This window comes from Carcharodon carcharias, chromosome 23, assembly GCF_017639515.1.
Source record: "Carcharodon carcharias isolate sCarCar2 chromosome 23, sCarCar2.pri, whole genome shotgun sequence".
Taxonomy (NCBI): Eukaryota; Metazoa; Chordata; class Chondrichthyes; order Lamniformes; family Lamnidae; genus Carcharodon; species Carcharodon carcharias.
Genome location: NC_054489.1, coordinates 20,488,650 through 20,508,385, shown reverse-complemented (window position 1 = coordinate 20,508,385; position 19,736 = coordinate 20,488,650). Strand labels below are relative to the sequence as shown.

Sequence of the window (19,736 nt, the reverse complement as noted above, 5' to 3'; positions counted from 1 at the left end):
GTTGAGGGCTTTCAATATCTCAGAGCTTTGGGTGCCCTGCTGGTCTCTCAGCATGGGATAGCTTCTCATATAACATTTCCTTGAGGATGGGGGTCCTCTTTCAACCTGTGCACATGCCCAAACCAGTGAAGCCTTCTTTGCTTGATTAGCACTAGCGTGCTTGGCATGTTTGCCCTAGGAAGCATTGCTTCACTGGTGACTTTGTCTTTCCATGGTTACATTACTACATTAGGAATCCAGAGACCCAGCTTTCCAACAAAAGGCAATTCAATAAAAAAAAAAATCAGACACCAGAGACAGAGTTCAAAAAGTTTTTTTTTAAGTCACTGTTTAATAAATCTGATTATAAGTACATTTGGAACTTTTAGAGAACCATCTTACAACAATTTCTTTCCCATTCAAGAAAATAGTCTGCAAATACTGTTAACCCACTTAAATCTGAACTCGGTCTATCATCTATTTGTATAACATTTGGAAAGACATTAATAAATAGGTTACACTTATTTGGGACTTGTGCAACAGTTTAAAACACAAATAAACTAGTGATAAAAGGACTAGGTCATATTAAAGAGCTCTGCATATTAGGTCACTCATGGTAGAGCTGCCATTTTGTAGAGATGGGAGATCATGCTGCAACAGATTTTTATAGTTCTACCTTCATCCTTACTATCCAGGTATGTGATTCAGATTAAAATAAATTTAATACTGCAAACAAACCAATGCAAGATCAGTATTATCATGCATCCAGTGAAAGCCATAACACACCATGTTCACAATAAGTCTTCAACATAGCTGTTTAAAAGTGACGTTTATAAGCAGACTGTCTACTATGATAATTACTTGTCAGACTTAGGAGTAAATTATTGCACAATATACATTTAACAAGTTATGGCACAGAAAGATGATTTTGCATCAGAGCTACAATAGATTGGGAGGTACCTTTGTATTTATGCAGATGGACAGAAGAATACAGTACAGTGAAAAGGTCCCAAGACTTGATTGAAACCATGGCTCTATCAACTCAGCAACTCCCAGCCCATCAGAGTCCTAATTTATCCTTTCTCACCATGTTAAAAAGAGAAAAGTTAGGAGGAGGTCCTATACCCAAGGGTCACCTGAAATCAGGCATAAAAGATGGTAGACACAGATGAAGCTTAACAAGATCGCTTTCCTTTTTGGTCCCAACTGAAGCTTCATTTAAAAAAAAATCACAAATATTAAATCTCAGAAGGAACAATGAGCCACTTAGTGTTGGTCCCCACAACTCATACCATATCACAGCCTTCCCTTTTTTTAAAAAAAAATTGTTACAGCAATGCTTGCAGATCAATATGAATTCTACATGTGAACCTTCTACAGGTTAGTTAAAATAACACACTGGATTTATAAGATACAGAAACCAAATTAAAGTGGGATAATGTGTTGGTCTGTTTGAAGGAGATTACAGTTCTAACAAAAAAAAGTGTTGCAAAAGGCTTTGTTAAGGCAGAGAGTTCTCATCTCACATCACTTTAGTTGCCCGAGATCCTAGCTGACAGCAGCTTCCTGTCCTTTTAGGCCAAGTGGCACTACTGTTGACATAGTAACAGCATTAACAAGTGGGTCAGTCCCAGTTCCTTTATAACACGGAACAGTAGCCACCACATGCTCCACGCTGACTGGATGCGGAGTCAGATAACTTCACAGCTTTATTGTGTCCCTCAGCCTCCCATAGTCCTGGCGTTTGGAGGATTTTTTCTACAACTTCTTCAAATGCACACTCCACTCCGTCACAGGTTTTCGCACTGGCCTCTGGGGAGGAAGAAAACATAAATCAGGAACATCTCAACAGAAAAAAAATCTATTGAGACTGTTTTCACTACAATGATTAACTTTCCTTCTTCACTGCATGTGCATATAAACAACAAAAACAGGCCACCAATCGATCAAGTCTTTCTTAAGCAGTCTACAGGGCATAGTGGTTCATCTATCCCTTGCAATGGGAAAAGAAAAAGCCTGCAGTTAATTCAGGAAAACAAGGCTCCACTCAGACTCCCCAAGGTGAATCACACAAAGCCCAGGAGATCACAGCTGCTCAGGAGTCACCATTATCTCAACTAACCTTGCCTCCTCTTTATTCTTATGCTCCACATTGGAAGTGGCCACTGCTCAAGCTGTTCCCCAGTCATTGGTTTCAAAAGATCCCAAAGATTTCAGAATGCTACTTCAAACATCAAGTAATTAGCCAAGTCCAATGAAACTCCAAGGCTTGGATTTTATGGTTCCTGCCAGGGAGTATGAAGGTGGTGAGGCTGGCTCATAAAATGCAGTGCAGTGCGTGACCTGCCCACTGCCTTCCACCCACCCCTGTCCTTACCCCTATTTTATGGAGTGGAGGGGGGGAGTGGAGATGAGGGGTGAATTGGCGAAGGTGTTGGACTGCCAGCCCACCCTTGGGCCTATTGATGCTCTGAAAGTAGCCAACTAATGGCCATGTAAGTGTCTCATCTCACCACCATTGATATTTTATCCGCAGCAGAGGGAGGCTCCCAGCAGCTTTTACTGGATGATCTGGTGTTGTGCAAGGGGGTGGGGGAATCCCTGTGCCCACTGGAGGAGTCCCCCCTCGCAAACACAGATACCAGCACCCCACAACAAGGTCATAACACCCCCCCTTTGACCCTCTCCCCCAAGCCACTCAAATCCAGTCCCCTAACCACCTCACCAGAGTCTTCCAGCCAGGCCCCATCATTACTCTGGACTTACCCAAAGTCCAGCCTCCATAAACTCTTCTTCAAAGGCTGCCTGTAGTCCCAGCAGTGGCTACCACTCAAACCTGACGCTGCCAGTGAATCAAATTTGCCAGCAGCTCTCTAAGGCAGGGCTTCCTCCCCAGATGTCTCACTCCGAGTCAACTAATGACCCTCCGAGCACAAAATAGCTGTGGGGCAGCGGCTTTTTGGTGGGAGGGCTCCAGGCCAACTTTTTGAAGTTAATGAGCGTGGGGAAATACAACGTCCTGTAAAATCCAGCCGCTAGGCAACTTTGCTGTTCCCTTGATTCAACAATTCCTCCTTGTTAAGGTAAGGTGCAGGCATATAGCCAGGAAAATCATGGAAACATCAGGCAAAAACAGGGTTGAGCTTAGTTTTGATGGCCAAGGTGCCCTTCCTCTGATGCCTCTTCTTTCTCCCACCTTCAAAATAGCTCAAGGAACATCACCTGGGCTTATAAAAGATCAGTCATTCCAGTACTAGGGGGTGCCGAGACCCCATGGAAAGTGGCAATATAAATAAATATACAAAAACTCAATGCCTTGAGGACAGGTGTCAAAAAAAAAACTGGAAGCAAAAATAAAATTGATATGGGGATAGAGAAAGAAATAAAGGCCAAAGGATATGGCACTTACCTATAAAAAGCATCGAATGTTTTCTGGCAAATCTCAGTCCTTCACTGCGGTCAATTTCATGGTTTTTCTAATAAAAAATTAGTTTTAGACAACTGTTAAAGCTATCGATGTACTATATATTTATTACGTGGCAACAGCCACACTAAATTTAACACAATGGATTTATTACACATATTGCAGAGCATCAAGTCTATATTCAGATTTACAATTTACAAGTAAAATGTTACAATTGGAGAACAAGCACACAAGTTGCTTCGCTGCTATTATTTTCTGATCTTAGTACCAATGAAGTAATCAATGTTATTCTGGCTAGCAAGGAAGGTGACCAACTCGTATTTCATCAGGTCTGATACTATAACGATTAAAATTAAGCTTTTTATTTCTGCTGCCTTTCTTGACTATGCTGCCATTGCACAGAAGGACTGTGACCATCTTTACTTGTGTAAGTCCACTAAGGTATCGATCCATTAGAGTTATTAGGATATTAAATTAAAGTCAACGGCTAATTAATCCCTTCAACAGCCTATTTTCAAAACTCTGTAAATTCACCTTTCCGCCTTTTTTAAAAAAAAATTGAGATACAAATACCAGCCATCAGAAAGAGAAAACCGACTTTTTTTAAAAAAAGCTAACTTTCCATTCATCTCTGGTTCTTTCAAAGCTTCAGTAATGCCATCTTATAGTCTCTTTCTCCCCTGCTTATTGTACCACTTCTTTAGCCTTTGATCTCAACATTCACAAATTTGCAAGGAATCAATCAATCAAACTTGCCTCCTACCATCCCACCCCAAAGACAAAATTACATTTCTTGCAATCGTTCCTTAAAACGCCTCACATTTCTTCAATTTTGTTGATGAAAACATTGAGGTCATTTTTTCTTTCAAAAACATTTTCTTAAGCTGAAGTCCAATGGTCACAAAATACCAAATTTAAAAATCAGACAGCCAGCTTACACAACATACAGTTAATAAACAATGATACACAAAAGCATTTACAAAAGGACTGTCATGCTCTACAGTCCACCTTTTTTTGTGGTGTTGCAGAAAATTTACCTTATCAATCTTGTTTCCAACCAGCATCTTTACGATGCCATGTTTTGTGCTGAAGGTTTCCAATTCATTCAGCCAGTTGTCGAGCTTTCCAAAGGTTTCTCTCCTTGTGACATCGTACACTGTGACCAAATTTAAAATTGTGAGGAGCAGAAAAATTGCCATAAGCCAAATGCCTAATTGTAATGTCTGAACAGCTTCCCTTTAAAATTACTGAGCTAAAGTACTTACTGGCTACGTTCAAAATATTGCCCAGAAGTGATGTCAATAAGTCTGTAAATTTGCATTGCTCAATTAATATGAAGAGAAAATGCAAAAAAAAAAGCACTTGACTTTCACCGACAGCAATCTAAAATTTTATACACGCAAATATGAGGGCACAGTCTCAGGAGACAGGGCCGATCATTTGGGACTGAGATGAGGAAAAAGAGTTGCACAGCTTTGAAATTCTTTACCAGAGGGAGTTGCGGATGCTCCATTGTTGAATATATTTATGGCCAAGGTGGACAGGTTTTTGGTCTCTCAGGGAATCAATGATATGGGGAGTCATTGGGAAAGTGGAGTTGAAGCCCAAGATTAGCCATGGTCGAATTGAATGGTGAAGCAGGCTCGATCGGCTGTATGATCTACTCCTGCTCCTATTTCTTCAATTGTGTTCAAAATTACTAATTTGCTTTTGGTTGAGTAATGCTAATGCAATCTTTGCAATTACAAGTTCATAATTTTAAAAAATTCTCAGGAAGTGGGCGTGGCTGGCTAGGCCAGCATTGATTGCCCATCTCTAACTGCCTACTTGAACCACTGCAGTCCATGTGGTGTAGGTAGACCCGCAGTGCTGTTGGGGAGTTCCAGAATTTTGATCCAGCGACAGTGAAGGAATGCTGATATAGTTCCAAATCAGGATGGGTGTGTGGCTTGAAGAGGAACTTGCAGGTGGCGGTTGTGTTGCCACGCATCTGCTGCCCTTGTCCTTCTCAGTGGTAGAGGTCAAGGCTTTAGAAGGTGCTGTCAAAGGAGCCTTGGGGAGCTGTTGCAGTGCATCTTGTAGAGTGCACACACTGCTGCCACTGTGCGTTGGTGGTGGAGGGAGTGAGTGTTTATTGTGGTGGATGGGGTGCCAATCAAGCAGTCCGCTTTGTCCTGGATGGTATCAAGCTTTGTCTGGATGGTGTCAAGTTTCTTCAGTGTTTTTGGAACTGTGCTCATCCAGGCAAGGGGAGAGTATTCCATCACTTGCACCTTGTAGATGGTGGACAGGCTTTGGGGAATCAGGAAATGTGTTACTCGCTCCAGAATTCTCAAACTCTGACCTGCTCTTGTAGTCACAGTATTTATATGGCTGGTCCAGTTCAATTTCTGGTCAATGCGAGCCCCCCCAGGATGTTGATAGTGGGGGAATTCAGTGATGGTAACGCCACTGAATGTCAAGGGGAGATGGTTGGATTCTCTTGTGTTGGAGATGGTCATTGCCTGGCACTTGTGTGGCACGAAGGCAACTTGCCATTTATCAGTCCAAGCCTGAATATCATCTCCGTCTTGCTGCATATCGACAAGACTGCTACTGTATCTGAGGAGTAATGAATGATGTTGTTCATCAGCAAATATCCCCACTTCTGACCTTATGATGGCGGGAAGGTCATGAAGCAACTGAAGATGGCTGGGCCTAGGACACTATCCTGAATAACTCCTGCAGTGATGCCCTGGAACTGAGATGGCTGCAAATTATTATTTTTTTTTAAAAAAAGAACACACACTGCATTACTTGTGAATTGTTGATGAACCTCTTTTCCTTAAAGTTGCACCTGAGAAGTGAGCAAATGGATTCAACTCAACCACATTCCAGACCAAAACTCTCAAACAGTGTGCCATCATAATGTAATAAAGGTGTCAAGCTGCTGATTGACTGAAATCTAGACTTCCTTCTCCTCCACTTTATATTACCAAGCAGTTACACTATCATAAAGAGTTGAACAGATGGGTCCCTTTTCTCTTGAAAAAGAGAAGGCTGAGGTCCAATAGAGGTTTTTTTTTATATTATGAAAAGTTTTGAAAGAATGGGCACAGAGCAGTGTTTTCCTCTCGCAGGGAAGAGCAAAATTAGATGTCATCAATAAAAGATAGTCACCAAGGAATCAAGTAGGGAATTTACCTAAAGTGTGGTGAGAATGTGGCACTCTTTGCACTGGGGAGTGGTTGAATAGCATAGATACATTTGAGGGAGAAGGGACAAGAGGATCACGATGATAGAATTAAGATGTGGAAGGATAGAGAGAGACTCCAGTGGAGCATGAATGCTGGCATGGACTGGTTGGGCCGAGTGGCCTGTTTCTGTGCTGTAAATACTACAAAATGCTACAAGTGGTGCAATTTTGGCTGCAAGCTTTAGACAACCAGCAGCAACTGCAATATAAACCAACCAGATGACTCAGGATCAATCAGCAGGAAAACCCAATAACTGGGACATTTCAGTTGTCAGTTTCAGTGCACTTGGCAAGTTTACACAGAGGTTGCTTCAGGGGTAATCATGCACCTGAAGCAAGAAGTCTTGATGCCCAGGAGCACCGAATAACAGCTTTCAATTTCCATATCGTTCCAAAATATACACCACGAATCAATGATGGATGACATTCGTGTATTAACTACACTGCACATGCGTCTTCTCCCTAAACTAAAATCGAAACCGCATTAACCACACAGATGCTGCAAATATGAGCCCACTGCACCAAACATTACTCAATGGCATTGTGGATAGGTGGGTTTCCTTACAAAGCACCTCTTAGGATTGAGACCACTTTCTTCAGATCAACCTGATTCAGCATCAGGAATGACATGGCCAAACATTCTTCCTTTACGAGATGCAGCAAGGTAAAGATTTGATGACATGGAACCTCCAACAACAAACGGATAGAATTCTTACCCAAAATAACACCTTGAGCCCCTCTGTAATAACTTGGTGTTAATGTCCGGAATCGCTCCTGTCCAGCTGTATCCTGTCATAGCAACACACAATCTAGAAATCAATACTGAAGAAACTTGCAATGCAAGTGAACAAGAAATCAAAATAAAGCAAAGATGTTGCAAGATCATGTTAGCGCGCGAATAATAAATCAAACACAGATGCCATTCAATGGTGGATCTGACTAATCAAAACCATCCTCTTTAATGCTTTCAGATAATTTAATTATGTACCGTTTACAGTACCGAGACATAGATTTCAAAATTTAGGATGCCTTATGGGATTTTCAATATATCCCAAATTTTAAGTTAAATACGTTTAAGCATTTTGGCCTGAAGTTACTCAAGTCTGTGGGCAGTGTAGTTTTCACTAAATAGTGTTCAGAATGGCCTCAGTCAGGCTGGAAAGTGTGATGGAAAAAGAAAGAGAGAGAGAAATCAGGAAATTATGCTTAAGGAGATAAGCCTGGGATTTCAGTGCTCGAAGGCTCAAGGAAAAACTAAGTAGCGTTAAGAAGTCCCACAGCTGTAAGACTTTAGGACCTTAGTAAACTGCCAGAATGGTGTTTTATTTCATTACTACACGTTTTCTTCAGCAGGGTAGAGACAGACAGTGGTGTGACTCAGCCACCACGAGCTACAGTGGCTGGATGGATATTGTAATTCTGGGCCTGACTCACTTTGTGAAGTGGTTTACCCAGAAGTAGCAGATAGAAAAGTGAAACAAAGGTGAATGCACATTTTAATCCAGTGCATTGCTAAAAAAAAGAGACATGTAGAAACTTTTCGTCTTGCATTCAACAGGACATTTTGCAAGAATACCAATATAAGGGGAAACAACAATTTATACTGTATGTGAAGAGAGTGCTGGTTGGTTAGTAAGTGGACTCTGATTGGTAGAGGCGTTGCCATGGAGAATGCACCAGTGATGGTGACTGACAGTTAACTGCTAAACATTGTTTGAAATTTAAACCAAGCAGTTTGATCCTGATTGGTCACTGCATTGCTCTGATGAATGAGTCAGCAAATTGAGCAACAGGTGAAGCTAGCTGTTTCACACTGCTATGTAGTAGCAACACGAGTGGTATTTGCCACTAAGAGGATGCTGCTGTCAAGCTAAATAGCCTGTCACAGAATGATAACATAGTATTGAGTTTCAATGGCAGTGCAATGCTAGGCATATAGGCTGTACATCCCAAAGACTGGTGGATTGTGTCAAACAGCATGTCTCAGGTACTGTGAAACAGCTAGCTTCACCTGCTGTTCAATTCGCTGACTCATTCTTCAGGGCACTGCCCTGACCAATTAGGGTCAAGCTGCTGGATATAAATTGCAGCAATGCTTGGCAGTTAATTATCAGTCACCATCACTGGTGCATTCTCCTCTACCAATGCCTCTACCAATCACAGTCCACTTGCCAACTAATCAGCACTCTCTTCACACACAGCATAAATCCTTATTTCGGTATTCTTACAAGAGTCCTGACGAGTGCAAGAGGAAAAGCTTTGACATGTCTCTTTTTACAAGCAATATTCAAGTTCTGTACTATCAAGCAACTAGTTACAAGTGCCTTCTATCTCCTAAAGTTTCTCCCCCACTGAATTATCTAAAAATATCCTGATAACAATGAAATAATAATTTCAATGCTTGAAAGAGATGGGCTGGTATTACAATATTAATTGAAAATGCCAACCCACATGTTGCACACATCTTGCAGGCACAATGGTCACAACATCAATAAGAGGCAAAAATAAAAATAAAAAAAACAGCCTGGCTCACAATATACAGGTAGCTTATATGTTACAAGACAGACCATTTTAAAAATCGCGCAACTGACTTACCCAGATTGCAAGTTTGACATTGTTTCCATCAAATTTCATGGCTTTCACTTTAAAGTCAACTCCTAAAAAGAGAGGATTTCATTAAATCAAAGAACATCAGTCTTTACACAGCAAATAAAATTGGTTTTCATACATCTTCTGGAGGTGTTATAGTATAGGGAAAAAAAATTAAACCTCACCAATAGTTGAACCAATTCCAGAGTCAAATGTGCCATCTGTGAACCTCAGTAGAAGGCTAAAACACAAAAAAGGTTTTTTTTAAAAAAGTATTTATAAATGTGCTATTTGTTTTTGCCAACTGTATATCTAAAGCCCCAATTTAAGATTTTTTAAAAATCAAGCTTACATCTGAACTCAATAAGGACAAATCCCAATTGCTCAAGCTCAAAGTCAAGGCTTAGAGACCACCACTCCCCATGTTACCGGGGGTCTGATGGAGCTTAATCAGTTACAATTTGCATAGGCTCCTAGAGCTGCTGTTGGATCACTATACCGATTGGAGAAACAGCTCACAGAATGGTCAACAGCAGAAACTTGTCACTTATGGGACCTGAGAGAGTGGGGGGGTGGGGGGGGGGCGGTGGTTTTGCAGGGTGGGGACTGGGTGGTGATGGGCATGCAAGTCAGGCTAGCTTGTCGATCATTAGCTACAGCCTGAAGCATTGCAGAAACATGACAGAATCAGGCATTGAAATTATGAGTCTTGAAATTTGGCTGCAGGTGTACATCACCAGGCGTGTCACCTTGGGGGCCATCTCTCCACACTGGGATAGTCAGCAGTCGGTGGTCAGACTACTGACACGCAAAGGATTCAGCTCTCACCGAGCAGACATCAGAAACCAGGCCCCCCTCCTAAGACATGAATCAACAATTGGACAACTGATGCCGGTATTTTTAAAATCAGCACCTTTAGCCTTACGAGGCTTAATATCACACTTGAGGGCACTCGCCACCTTTTCAAATGGGCTAACCCATTATTCAATAAAAAGAACACTAAATGAACATCACAGTATCACTTGCAAAAAGTACTTCCAGAACAAATAATCCAAGGCCAACTTGTGCAATTCCACCCACATAATTGAAGATATAAAATAAAATGTGCAACATTAGACAATCTTGCCACTCTCTTCCCAATGACTTTCATCTACCTTTATATGGATCTTAGAGCCAGAAAACATGCAGCAGATAAAATTTAAGATTTGGCTGGGTACCCCCATAGCTTCTAGATTTATCACGAGGGCCACATGGGATACTCGTTCAAATGCCTTTTTAACACTAATGAACAAAACATAAATGGGATTTCCTTGAGCTTTACAATGTTCTGCATTAAAGCCACAACCTATCCTATATATTGACCAATATGCAGCTTTTAGACTGGGAACCTTGGACCCTATACAGTCCATAATTGGAAACCTTGGGAATGCCTTAACATCCTAAGTTTAGCCTGTTCATCATTAGATTCCTATTTTTTCAGTTACAGATCATTACTTCAGTTGCTGTAAAATAAAATAGTTTCTGCATTCATTGCATAATTTACCAGAGTAGGCAACAGTCTTTCAGAACTTAGGACAGAATGCTAGGGGGTATGTTAATATTAACCAGGAGCCCCAAAGGAAGGTTTGAAAAATCATTCGTACAAAGGTGAACTCGGGTATCTTATCAAAAGGTAACAGGTTAATTGAGAATCAACACCTTCACCCCATTTTAATTAAATAATTCATGAATCCTCTCTTGAAGGCACTAATTCTTGTTGTACAGTTCCACAGCTACTCAAATACCTGGCCTTGTGGTCTTTCCATACAAACCTAGAAGGTATGAGCTGTTCGATAGCATGGGTGCCTCACAGCATCACCACTCCTTGGATCCAACTTAAAGGTGCCAACTCCAACTGAAGCAACCTTATTGCCACCCAGCTGAATTACCAGACTGAATTTGTAAGGTGTAACTACTTATTACTTTAGTATTTGGGACAGCTGATTGTGGAATTCCACAAAGACCCACTCTCTCCGCCACTGACGCACAGTAGCAGCAGAGTCTTCCATCTACAAGATGCACTGCAGGGATTCATCAAGGCTCATTAGACAGCACCTTCTAAACCCATGACCACTACCATATAGAAGGACAAGAGCAACAGGCACATGGGGCCACCACCTGGAAGTTCCCCTCCAAGCCACTCACCATCCTGACTTGGAAATATATCACCGTTCCTTCACTGTCACTGGGTCAAAATCCTGGAGCTCCTTCCCTAACAGCACAGTGAGTGTACCTACACCACATGGACTGCAGCAGTTCAAGAAGGAAGCTCACTTCTACCTTCTCTTGGGCAATTAGGGATGGGCAATAAATGCTGGCCTAGCCAGCAATGCCCACATCCTGTAAATGAATTAAAAAAATTAAAGAAGCATCACCTGGAACTGCCCTTGTAAAAATTAAATTCATAGCCAATGAAAAGCTTTTGAAGTGAAGTCACTTATTACATAGAGAAACACGGCAATCAATTTGTGTACGTCAAAATGATAAGTTAACTGATAATTAGTTGAGCATTAATTATTGGCCAGGGTGCTGGAGAACTTTCCAGCGTTTCCTTGAAGCGAGTGAGTCACAAGATCTTTTCTATGCACTTAAGATGGCAGACAGAGCCTCAGTTCAACATCCCTTCCAAAACATTGCACCAATAGTGAAGCACTCCCTCGGTAAAGCACTGAAGCGTCAACCTGAAATAGGTGCTCAATGGAACTTGAACCCACGCTTTCTGACTCAGAGGTGAGGGTGCTACCACAGAACCAACGATGTCACCTTGGGAAATATACCAGAGGTTTAAATGTAGTTCGTGCAATTGAACAAAGAACCAATAGATCAATGGAAAATGCTGGCCTCCCATTGCTGCCCTTATATAGATTAACTAAACCATTCATGCTCTGGGCATTTACCAGGATCAATTGCATGAGACAAGTTTACGTTATAGCTGTCTCCAATGTCCATTACATGTCACAAGAGTTTGCTCAATTCTTCCTTCAACTTGGATAAAGAAGTTATATTAGCTCAAGATCCAAGTTAACCAGATTCAACTTCTAATCAGAGAGTTTAACATTGAGTAAATGTAGGTGTTCTGTGCATGAGGTCGCCAATGCACTGTGCATTGAATTTAGACTTGGGAGTTTAAAGTGTAGTTTGTCAGTTACATTCCACCCAGTGTTAATCCAGGACAACACATCCTGTCCCTGTTTAGATACAAGCTGTGCAGAAACAATGTGCGAGTAGCAACTTGCTTGAGAACAATATATTAGGAGCTCTTTGGTATGATGCAAGGCAAAATGTTAAAAATAGCTCCATGTGAACAAAATGTTACAAACCTAAACAAATGCTTCCAGTCCTTTCCTGTCACTTGGATTATGTAAACAATTGGGCAATTTCAATGCCACACAACACGAGGTTCTTTGAGGAGACCCAAGTTCATTGCCTCAGCTCAAAATCATTGTCTCCTGCATTGCCTGATAACATGATTTTGTTCTATTTGGCCTTGAAATGTGGATAGAACTGAGAAGGCAGAATTCGTTGCTGTTTCCTCTCACCTTTGAGTGCATTAAGTCAACCCTGTGGTGTAGAAGTGGAGAAGCGTGTAGGCCAGACTAGGTAGGGGGTGGCATTTTCCTAATGAAGGATATTAGTAAACTAGCAAAGTTTTTAAAATGAGAAAACAGCAAGTTTTGTGGTCATTTTCTTTTACTAGTACTCACCAAGTACCAGATTTATTGAATCCAATTTCACAATTTGCCATTGTATGACTTGAACACTTGATCTCTGGGTAGTGAGTCAGTACAATAATACCTCAGTTACCGCACCCTTATTTAGGACACTGAAAGAAAACCAATTGTTAGGAGTGTTCAGCGATCTTCCAAACCCCCCAAAACCACCCCTCCACCCCTTTTTTCTAGGTCAGAAAACAGCCTCTGTTAGGCTCATTGAACAACAGTCTGGGTAGTTTGTTGAGATGGAGAACAATATAATACAGGAGAGAGAGAGAACAATATAATACAGGCATGATGGTATTTGTTGGATTTCATAGTTAGATCTTCATTTCTTAATGAGATATTTAAGCAGTGCAAAATCAAGTACACTGTTGACTTTTTTAAAAAAAATTTAAAACTGTTTCTTTTCTACCCTAATCTAATTAGATTTACTTGATTATTAGCATGAATAACAGAATTCAATTCACACCAGTCTTCACCCTCCAAAGGAAGGCAGATAAGGATTCTGTTCCACCGTACTGGACAATGTTCAGGGTGCATACATAAGCTGTCATAGGAAAAGAATTTAGGATGACACTGCAATATGTGAAAGGCTCACATCTAGAACAGTTTGTATACCAACTCCTAGAACAAAAAAAAACCTGGAAAATTAATCTAGGCAGCACTACCAGAACCAGTTAGAGCTGAACCACAATCTATGCAGGCATGAGGCAACATATGGAGAGGAAATGAGAAATGGGGAGAATTTTCCTTTACTCTTGACAGTTATGTGGCAACATCCTCTAGATCCACACCTATTAAAAGGCTTCTATTTTTTTTCCAATTGTATTTTCTTCCATGAAAATTAGATTATTGATGCATGATTAATTTCAAGGCTCACCCTCAGTTAGTGAGCAGGGGCTAATACTGTGGAACATGCATTTCAAAATGAGGCACAATATAAAAAACAATGGAGAAAGGTGGCGCTTTGATTCACTAAGATATTAGTGTTGTGGGATTGCTATGAAGTAAGAGTTGAGAACATCAGAACAGGAGTAGGCCACTGAGACCCACAATCCTGTTCCGCCAATCAGTGAGATCATGTTTGTTCTGTATCTTAACTCCATCCCTCTTTCTTGGCTCCATATCCTTTTTATACTATTCACGAGCAAAAAAATCTAATATCAAATTTAAAATTAATAATTGAGCCACGTTTACCACTTTCTGTTGTGAGAGGATGTTTTACCACCCACCATGTCAAAAAAAATTACTTCCTAGCTTCTCTCCCGAAAGTCCCGGCTCTGATTTTGAGATAGTGTTCACTTCTCACAGCCTGAGCACCAGTAGAAAAAAAATCTTTACCGCTCTATCCCATCAATTCCTCTAAAAACAATCAAATTATCCTTAACCTTTTATATTCCAGGAAATGCAGGTCTAGTTTATATAATTTCTCCTCATAATCTAACACTTGGTAACATCCTCTGGTGAATCAGCATTGCACTCCTTCTAAGATCAGTAAAATCCTAAAAGTGCAGTGCCCAGAGTTGTATGCTGTCATGACCATGGATCCTATTGCTGAATTACTTATGGACATATTGAAATTTAAGTAAGTTTTTTTTTTAAAAAAGGACATATAAGCAAAAGCTGGCTGAGACTTAAGGTAACCACTTGCTGGAAAATTCCTACGTGGATTACTTGACCAACTAGTTCAGAGAGAACGGAATGTCGCACAAGCCTACTTCAGACAGCAGCATTTCAAAGGAAAATTGAACTGTAATCTCCTGTAGTTGCGGAGATAATGGAAAACGATTATCATCTCAGCCAAAACCACCTCCTGTTGAGTTATATCCCAGACTGTGCACATGAACTGAGTTGAAGAGAAAACAAATCTGGGCGAAAGGCATGTTTGTTGTTTCCCTTCCAGGAATACACAAAGAAAGAAAGGGGTTTTAAAAAGCCAACTACAATCCTTGTTCTGTGTGCTAGTCAGGTGTGTGTGTGTGTGTGTGTGTGTGTGTGTGTGTGTGTGTGTGTGTGTTTGTGCTGTGAAGTTCACAGCGGAAGAACACCAATTGGGCATCCTTGAGCTTACACGTAACAAAATCTTTTATCTCCGATTGCTGAAAGCAAGTGACAAGTCAGCAAAGCCACAGTCAAAGGAAACAGGACAACTCAGTTTAGCTAACATGCAGAACCAATAATCTCCAACCCAACTGCTCAACTGCCAAAGTCAGTGCTAACAGAATCACCCCAACTTAACAACTGCAACATTTCACCATTTACTCATCATATACAAATTAATCCTTTGGTTATCATTTTTTAAAAACTTTTTTCTTTGAACTCAATTTTTCATTTCTAATCTGTGTGTGTGTGTGTGTGTGTGTGTGTGTGTGTGTGTGTGCGTGTTGCATTTTTATTATTTTTCCTCATCTTTAGTAACTAATAAACTCACTCTTTCTTTGACTGAAGATGGCCTGGTTAAAATGGCTCCTTCTAAAACATAAATACATTTGGACTGGGAAAAGAATCCAGGAGGGAAGGGATCCCTTTTAAATTAACCTTATTGCAACCAACCGAGGGGGTTGAATAAAGAAAGGGAGCCAGTTCATCCCTCCTCACCCGGGAACATAACAATTTGGGAAACCTTGTCTGGCATCATAAACTGGGGGACCTCGCCCAGGGACAAGTCATAACAATGCAGTATTCCAGATATGGTCTAACCAGGGCTTTGTACAGCAAAACTTCCTTCCCTTTATATTCTATTACAAAGGCTAACATTCCATTAGTCTGTTTGATCAGTTATTGTACCTGGCATTTTAGAGAAGTTAGGGAAATTGTCCACTTGAGCCAAGACTGAGGGGTGACTGGATGAATGCCTTTAGATTATGACAATAATGGATGGATGAATTATAATGGGCCAAATTGTCATCTTTGGTCATAAATAATTGTGTGGGCTGTGCTGTGTAGGTACAACCTTGCTGCATTTTTCCCCACTCCCAGACACAACCACAGGATGGGGGCATTAATATTTATTGCTGTATAGGGTATATACATTTCTTCCCCCAAGCCCTGGTCATCTTTTCCAAACCCTAACAGGTAATTTCTGATTATCTGTCATGATCAATGTGTGGGATAGAGGGAAAATAAGTGATTTTGAACTTGGGTAATTTCAAGGTGATATATCCTGTGTTTCAGGGGCCTTGAAACTGGAATAAAGTTATTCAGGACCCATATGTCCTCAAATTGCTCAAGTTCTCTTCAACTCCCCTCTAATTACTTTAAACCTGGCAATTGCCCTCTCTAAGGGAACTAGGTCCTTTCTACCCACTCTTATCATAGCCCTTTATAATTGTACACACCTTAAATAAATCTTCCTTCAGCCTCCTGTGTTCCAAAGAAAACAATTCCAGCCTATTCAATCTTTCCTCTTTGCTAAAATTGATCAGCCTTGGCAACACCCTTGTAAATATCCTCTGTAGCCTCTCTAATGCATGTGGAGTACACAGTATACTGGCTGTGGCTTATCTTGTGTTTTATACACTTCCAGCATAGCCTCCCTGCACTTAGATCCTATGCCTTGGCTAATGAAGAAAAGTACCCTCCATGCCTTCTTGGGTACCTCATATACATGTCCTGCTACCTTCAGGGTTTGTGAACATGCACTTCAAGGTCACTCTGTCTACATTTCTCAGTATTCTACCATTTAATGTGTATTCCCTTGCCTCATTTATCCTCCCCAAATGCATTACCGCGCATTCAACAGATGGAATTCCATTTGACACTTCTCTGCCCACCTGACCAGTCTATTGAAATCTGCCTACAGTCTACTACTTTCTTCCTCACTATCAACCATACGGCCATTTTTTGCATCATCTGTAAACTTCTTAATCACATGCCCTACATTCTGGTCTAAATCATTGATCTAGACCATGAAAAGCAAGTTACCCAGTACTAGCCTTGCCGAACCCTGTTGGAAACAGCCTTCCAGTCACAAAATCAACCATCAGACTTTGCCTCCTGCCATTAAACCAATATTGGATCCAACTTGCCACTTGCCCTTAGACCCCATGGTTTCTACTTTTCTAACCAGTCTGCTGTGTGAGGGTCTTATCGAAAGCCTTGCTAAAATCCATGTAGACTGCATCAGACGTGCTACCCTCATCAATACTCCTCGTTACCTCCTCTCTCACAATGTTTATCCCATCCTATATTTCATAATCCTTTTCAACTACAATGTCTATATTGCCACCTTCTTTACCCTAACCCTCTTTTATGAAGACAGATGCCAAGCATCTATTAAGAACCACACCCAAGCAGGGTCGCCAACCGTCCAGGATTGGCTTGGAGTCTCCCGGAATTCAAGATCATTCTCTAGGACACTGCTGTGTGCAACCCTGGAGAAAAATCATCCAGACATTAAAAAATATAGACTTTTTTTGTCACTTTCTTTGAACATCTCTCTTTACCAGATATAAAACTACTGAAAATGGGAGGGAAGAAAAAGGCTGTTTGGCTGAGTCAAACATCATCCAATTGGCTACGGAGTCTTTTTGCTTTCCAATTCACACAGGAAGGCAGTACATCACAAGCATGGATCAGTTGACTAATAGCTGAAGTATGGGGCAACTCTTTTGATGAAACCTCCAGGATTACAGTTGGCATCCCTATGCTCAAGCCTCCCCCCTCAACTCACAGGTGGCCTTTTGCTCTCCAATAGCTCCCACTCTTTACAAAAGACCTTTGGATTTTTCATCACCAATATTTCTGCATTCCATATCTTTGCTTTCCCAATTTCCTTTAATTTCACTCCTGAATTTTCTGTAGTTCTGGGCGATTTCTGCAGAATTGTTCTCAATATTTGACATATGCTTTCCTTTTTTTTTGCCTTATCCCTGCATACTCCTTGACATCCAGGGGGCTCTAGACCTGGGAGTCCCACCCTTTTTTTTCTGAGAACATTAGTTCAGAACCCCCACTATCCCCTCCTGGAACGCCTCTGACACTGATTTTAAAAGAGATAAATGAAATCATTGAGCTTTAAATTGATTCATCGTACGCAAGTAAAATTGCGCAAACCCCGTTTCATTCTCAAAACAAACCGGAGCCAAAACAGGCAGCCATTTCCCGGGACCGAAACAAAAATGTTATTGCCATGATCATATCGCAAGCTTCTCAAGTCTGCTGGAGCATCAGATTCCTTGTAAAGGAGGTATGATAGGGTGGGGTTTTAAAAAAAAATTCTAAATGCAGTAATTACATAGGTGGATTGACGTCTTCCAAGCTTCCCACGTCGAATCTGGTTAACCCAGCAGCCGGTTAATTTCAAGGAGTCAGAAGCTGACACATTTTCTGTTGCCTCTTACCTGGACTTACCCACTCCACTCTCCCCAATAATTAGAATCTTCAGTGTAGCGAGAATCTCCTCTTCCATTGTCTGAATGTATCAAGATTCCAAACAGGACAAAGGCGCCGCGTTTGCTGTTCGCCCAATTGTTACTTTTACTTGTTACATGAATGTTGCAGCATAGAGATGACGCAATCGCGCAACTTCTTCACACGTGTCTTTGACCTTTTACTGTTTGATCTCACAGGCACTCCTTAAGAGAGCGTCGCTTTATCAGGCCGACTGATGAACCAATGAAATTGCTGAAGGAGAGTCATACGGACTCGAAACATTAACTCCTGTTTTTTTTTCTTCTTTCCACAGATGCTGTTAGACCTGCTGAGTTTGTCCAGCATTTTCTGTTTCTGATGCAATGAATTGCTAGTTGTGAAAGTGGGAAGGTCGCCGTAAGCAGATTTAACTTAGTTTTTTTTTAAAAAACTAATGTTTTAATTGTAATCCATAATTATTAAAGGCTCACATCAGGCATTTTTTTAAAATTGCTGGAATCCATAATTGTTAAAGTCTCGCAGCAGACAGCTTATTTTGAAATATTATTGTGAATTAATTGCAATCCATAAGGCTCGCGACAGACAATTAAAAAAAAAGTTCTTAATTGCAGTCCATAATTGTTAAAGGCTCGCTTTCCTTCCAAGTTCTTAAACAATATAATAAACTGAGCATGACAGAGAATGCTGAAGGGATGGGAATTGAAAGGCAATTTAAAGTCCCTGCAATGTCCGAAGTTATGTGAATCCAAAGATTTTGTTGTCGCCATCCAACTTTATTATGTGCCTCAGAATGTTATTATTTTTAATCCCTAAGCACCTTGTGATATCACGTCAGAAACAGTAAGATTTTCTGATGTAAAGAGCATGTGACCAAAAAGGGCGGGTCATGTTGACAGGTCAGTGGAACCAGTCGCAAGTGAAAGATAAGCTTACTGAGGAAAATATCTTTTGCTAGGCGAGAATGCTCGTGTGTGTTTGGATCGCCATCGGAAAATTTCAGAAATGTGAGCCCAGCTTAATGCACATCATTCAAATATGTTATCTATGTCACTCGTGCATTACACAATAAGCTGCGGGTATGGAATATTTCTGGTCTCAAAGGATGAAACTCCAATTTAAAGGGAATGTGGTTTAATTTGTAGCATGCTTGTCTGAGTCAGAAGATTGTGGGTTTCAATCCCCACTCGGCTTGAGCATATGTGTCTTCATTGTCGCATAATAAAGGTGAATGTAAATGACTGCTTGAAGAAAGATAATACAGCCGGCAACAGATTAACTGATCTTTTATTTAATCAGGGTAGGCGCTGGCATAGTGGTATTGTCACTGGACTAGTATACAGAAGATTCAAGTGAATGCTCTGGGAACCTGGGTTCAAATGGT

General features: G+C 40.9%; 1 protein-coding gene across 2 annotated transcripts; it reads right to left on the bottom strand.

Annotated features, from left to right (window-relative positions):
* Window positions 1-311: 311 nt before the first annotated feature.
* LOC121269053 (ras-related protein Rab-18-like) lies at window positions 312-18,589 on the bottom strand. 2 transcript variants are annotated; one of them, XM_041173471.1, is made up of 7 exons: window positions 18,325-18,589; window positions 9,413-9,468; window positions 9,234-9,295; window positions 7,355-7,427; window positions 4,441-4,559; window positions 3,389-3,455; window positions 312-1,791 (listed from the first exon to the last, which is right to left on the bottom strand). In XM_041173471.1, exons 1-7 carry the CDS (start codon window positions 18,390-18,392, stop codon window positions 1,619-1,621), a joined length of 618 nt encoding a protein of 205 aa, XP_041029405.1. In that variant the 5' UTR covers window positions 18,393-18,589; the 3' UTR covers window positions 312-1,618. The 2 variants fall into 2 exon arrangements, with proteins under 2 accessions (XP_041029405.1, XP_041029406.1); XM_041173472.1 differs by lacking the exon at window positions 18,325-18,589 and adding an exon at window positions 12,971-13,053.
* Window positions 18,590-19,736: the final 1,147 nt, after the last annotated feature.

Excerpts from the sequence above, each read along its gene's own strand:
- LOC121269053 (XM_041173471.1), bottom strand. The coding sequence starts at position 18,392 with ATGGAAGAGGAGATTCTCGCTACACTGAAGATTCTAATTATTGGGGAG. Across the intron at positions 9,296-9,412 it reads TGGAATTGGTTCAACTATTG|GAGTTGACTTTAAAGTGAAA; the intron begins GTGAGGTTTAAT and ends CTCTCTTTTTAG. Across the intron at positions 3,456-4,440 it reads TTGGAAACAAGATTGATAAG|AAAAACCATGAAATTGACCG; the intron begins GTAAATTTTCTG and ends ATTTTTTATTAG.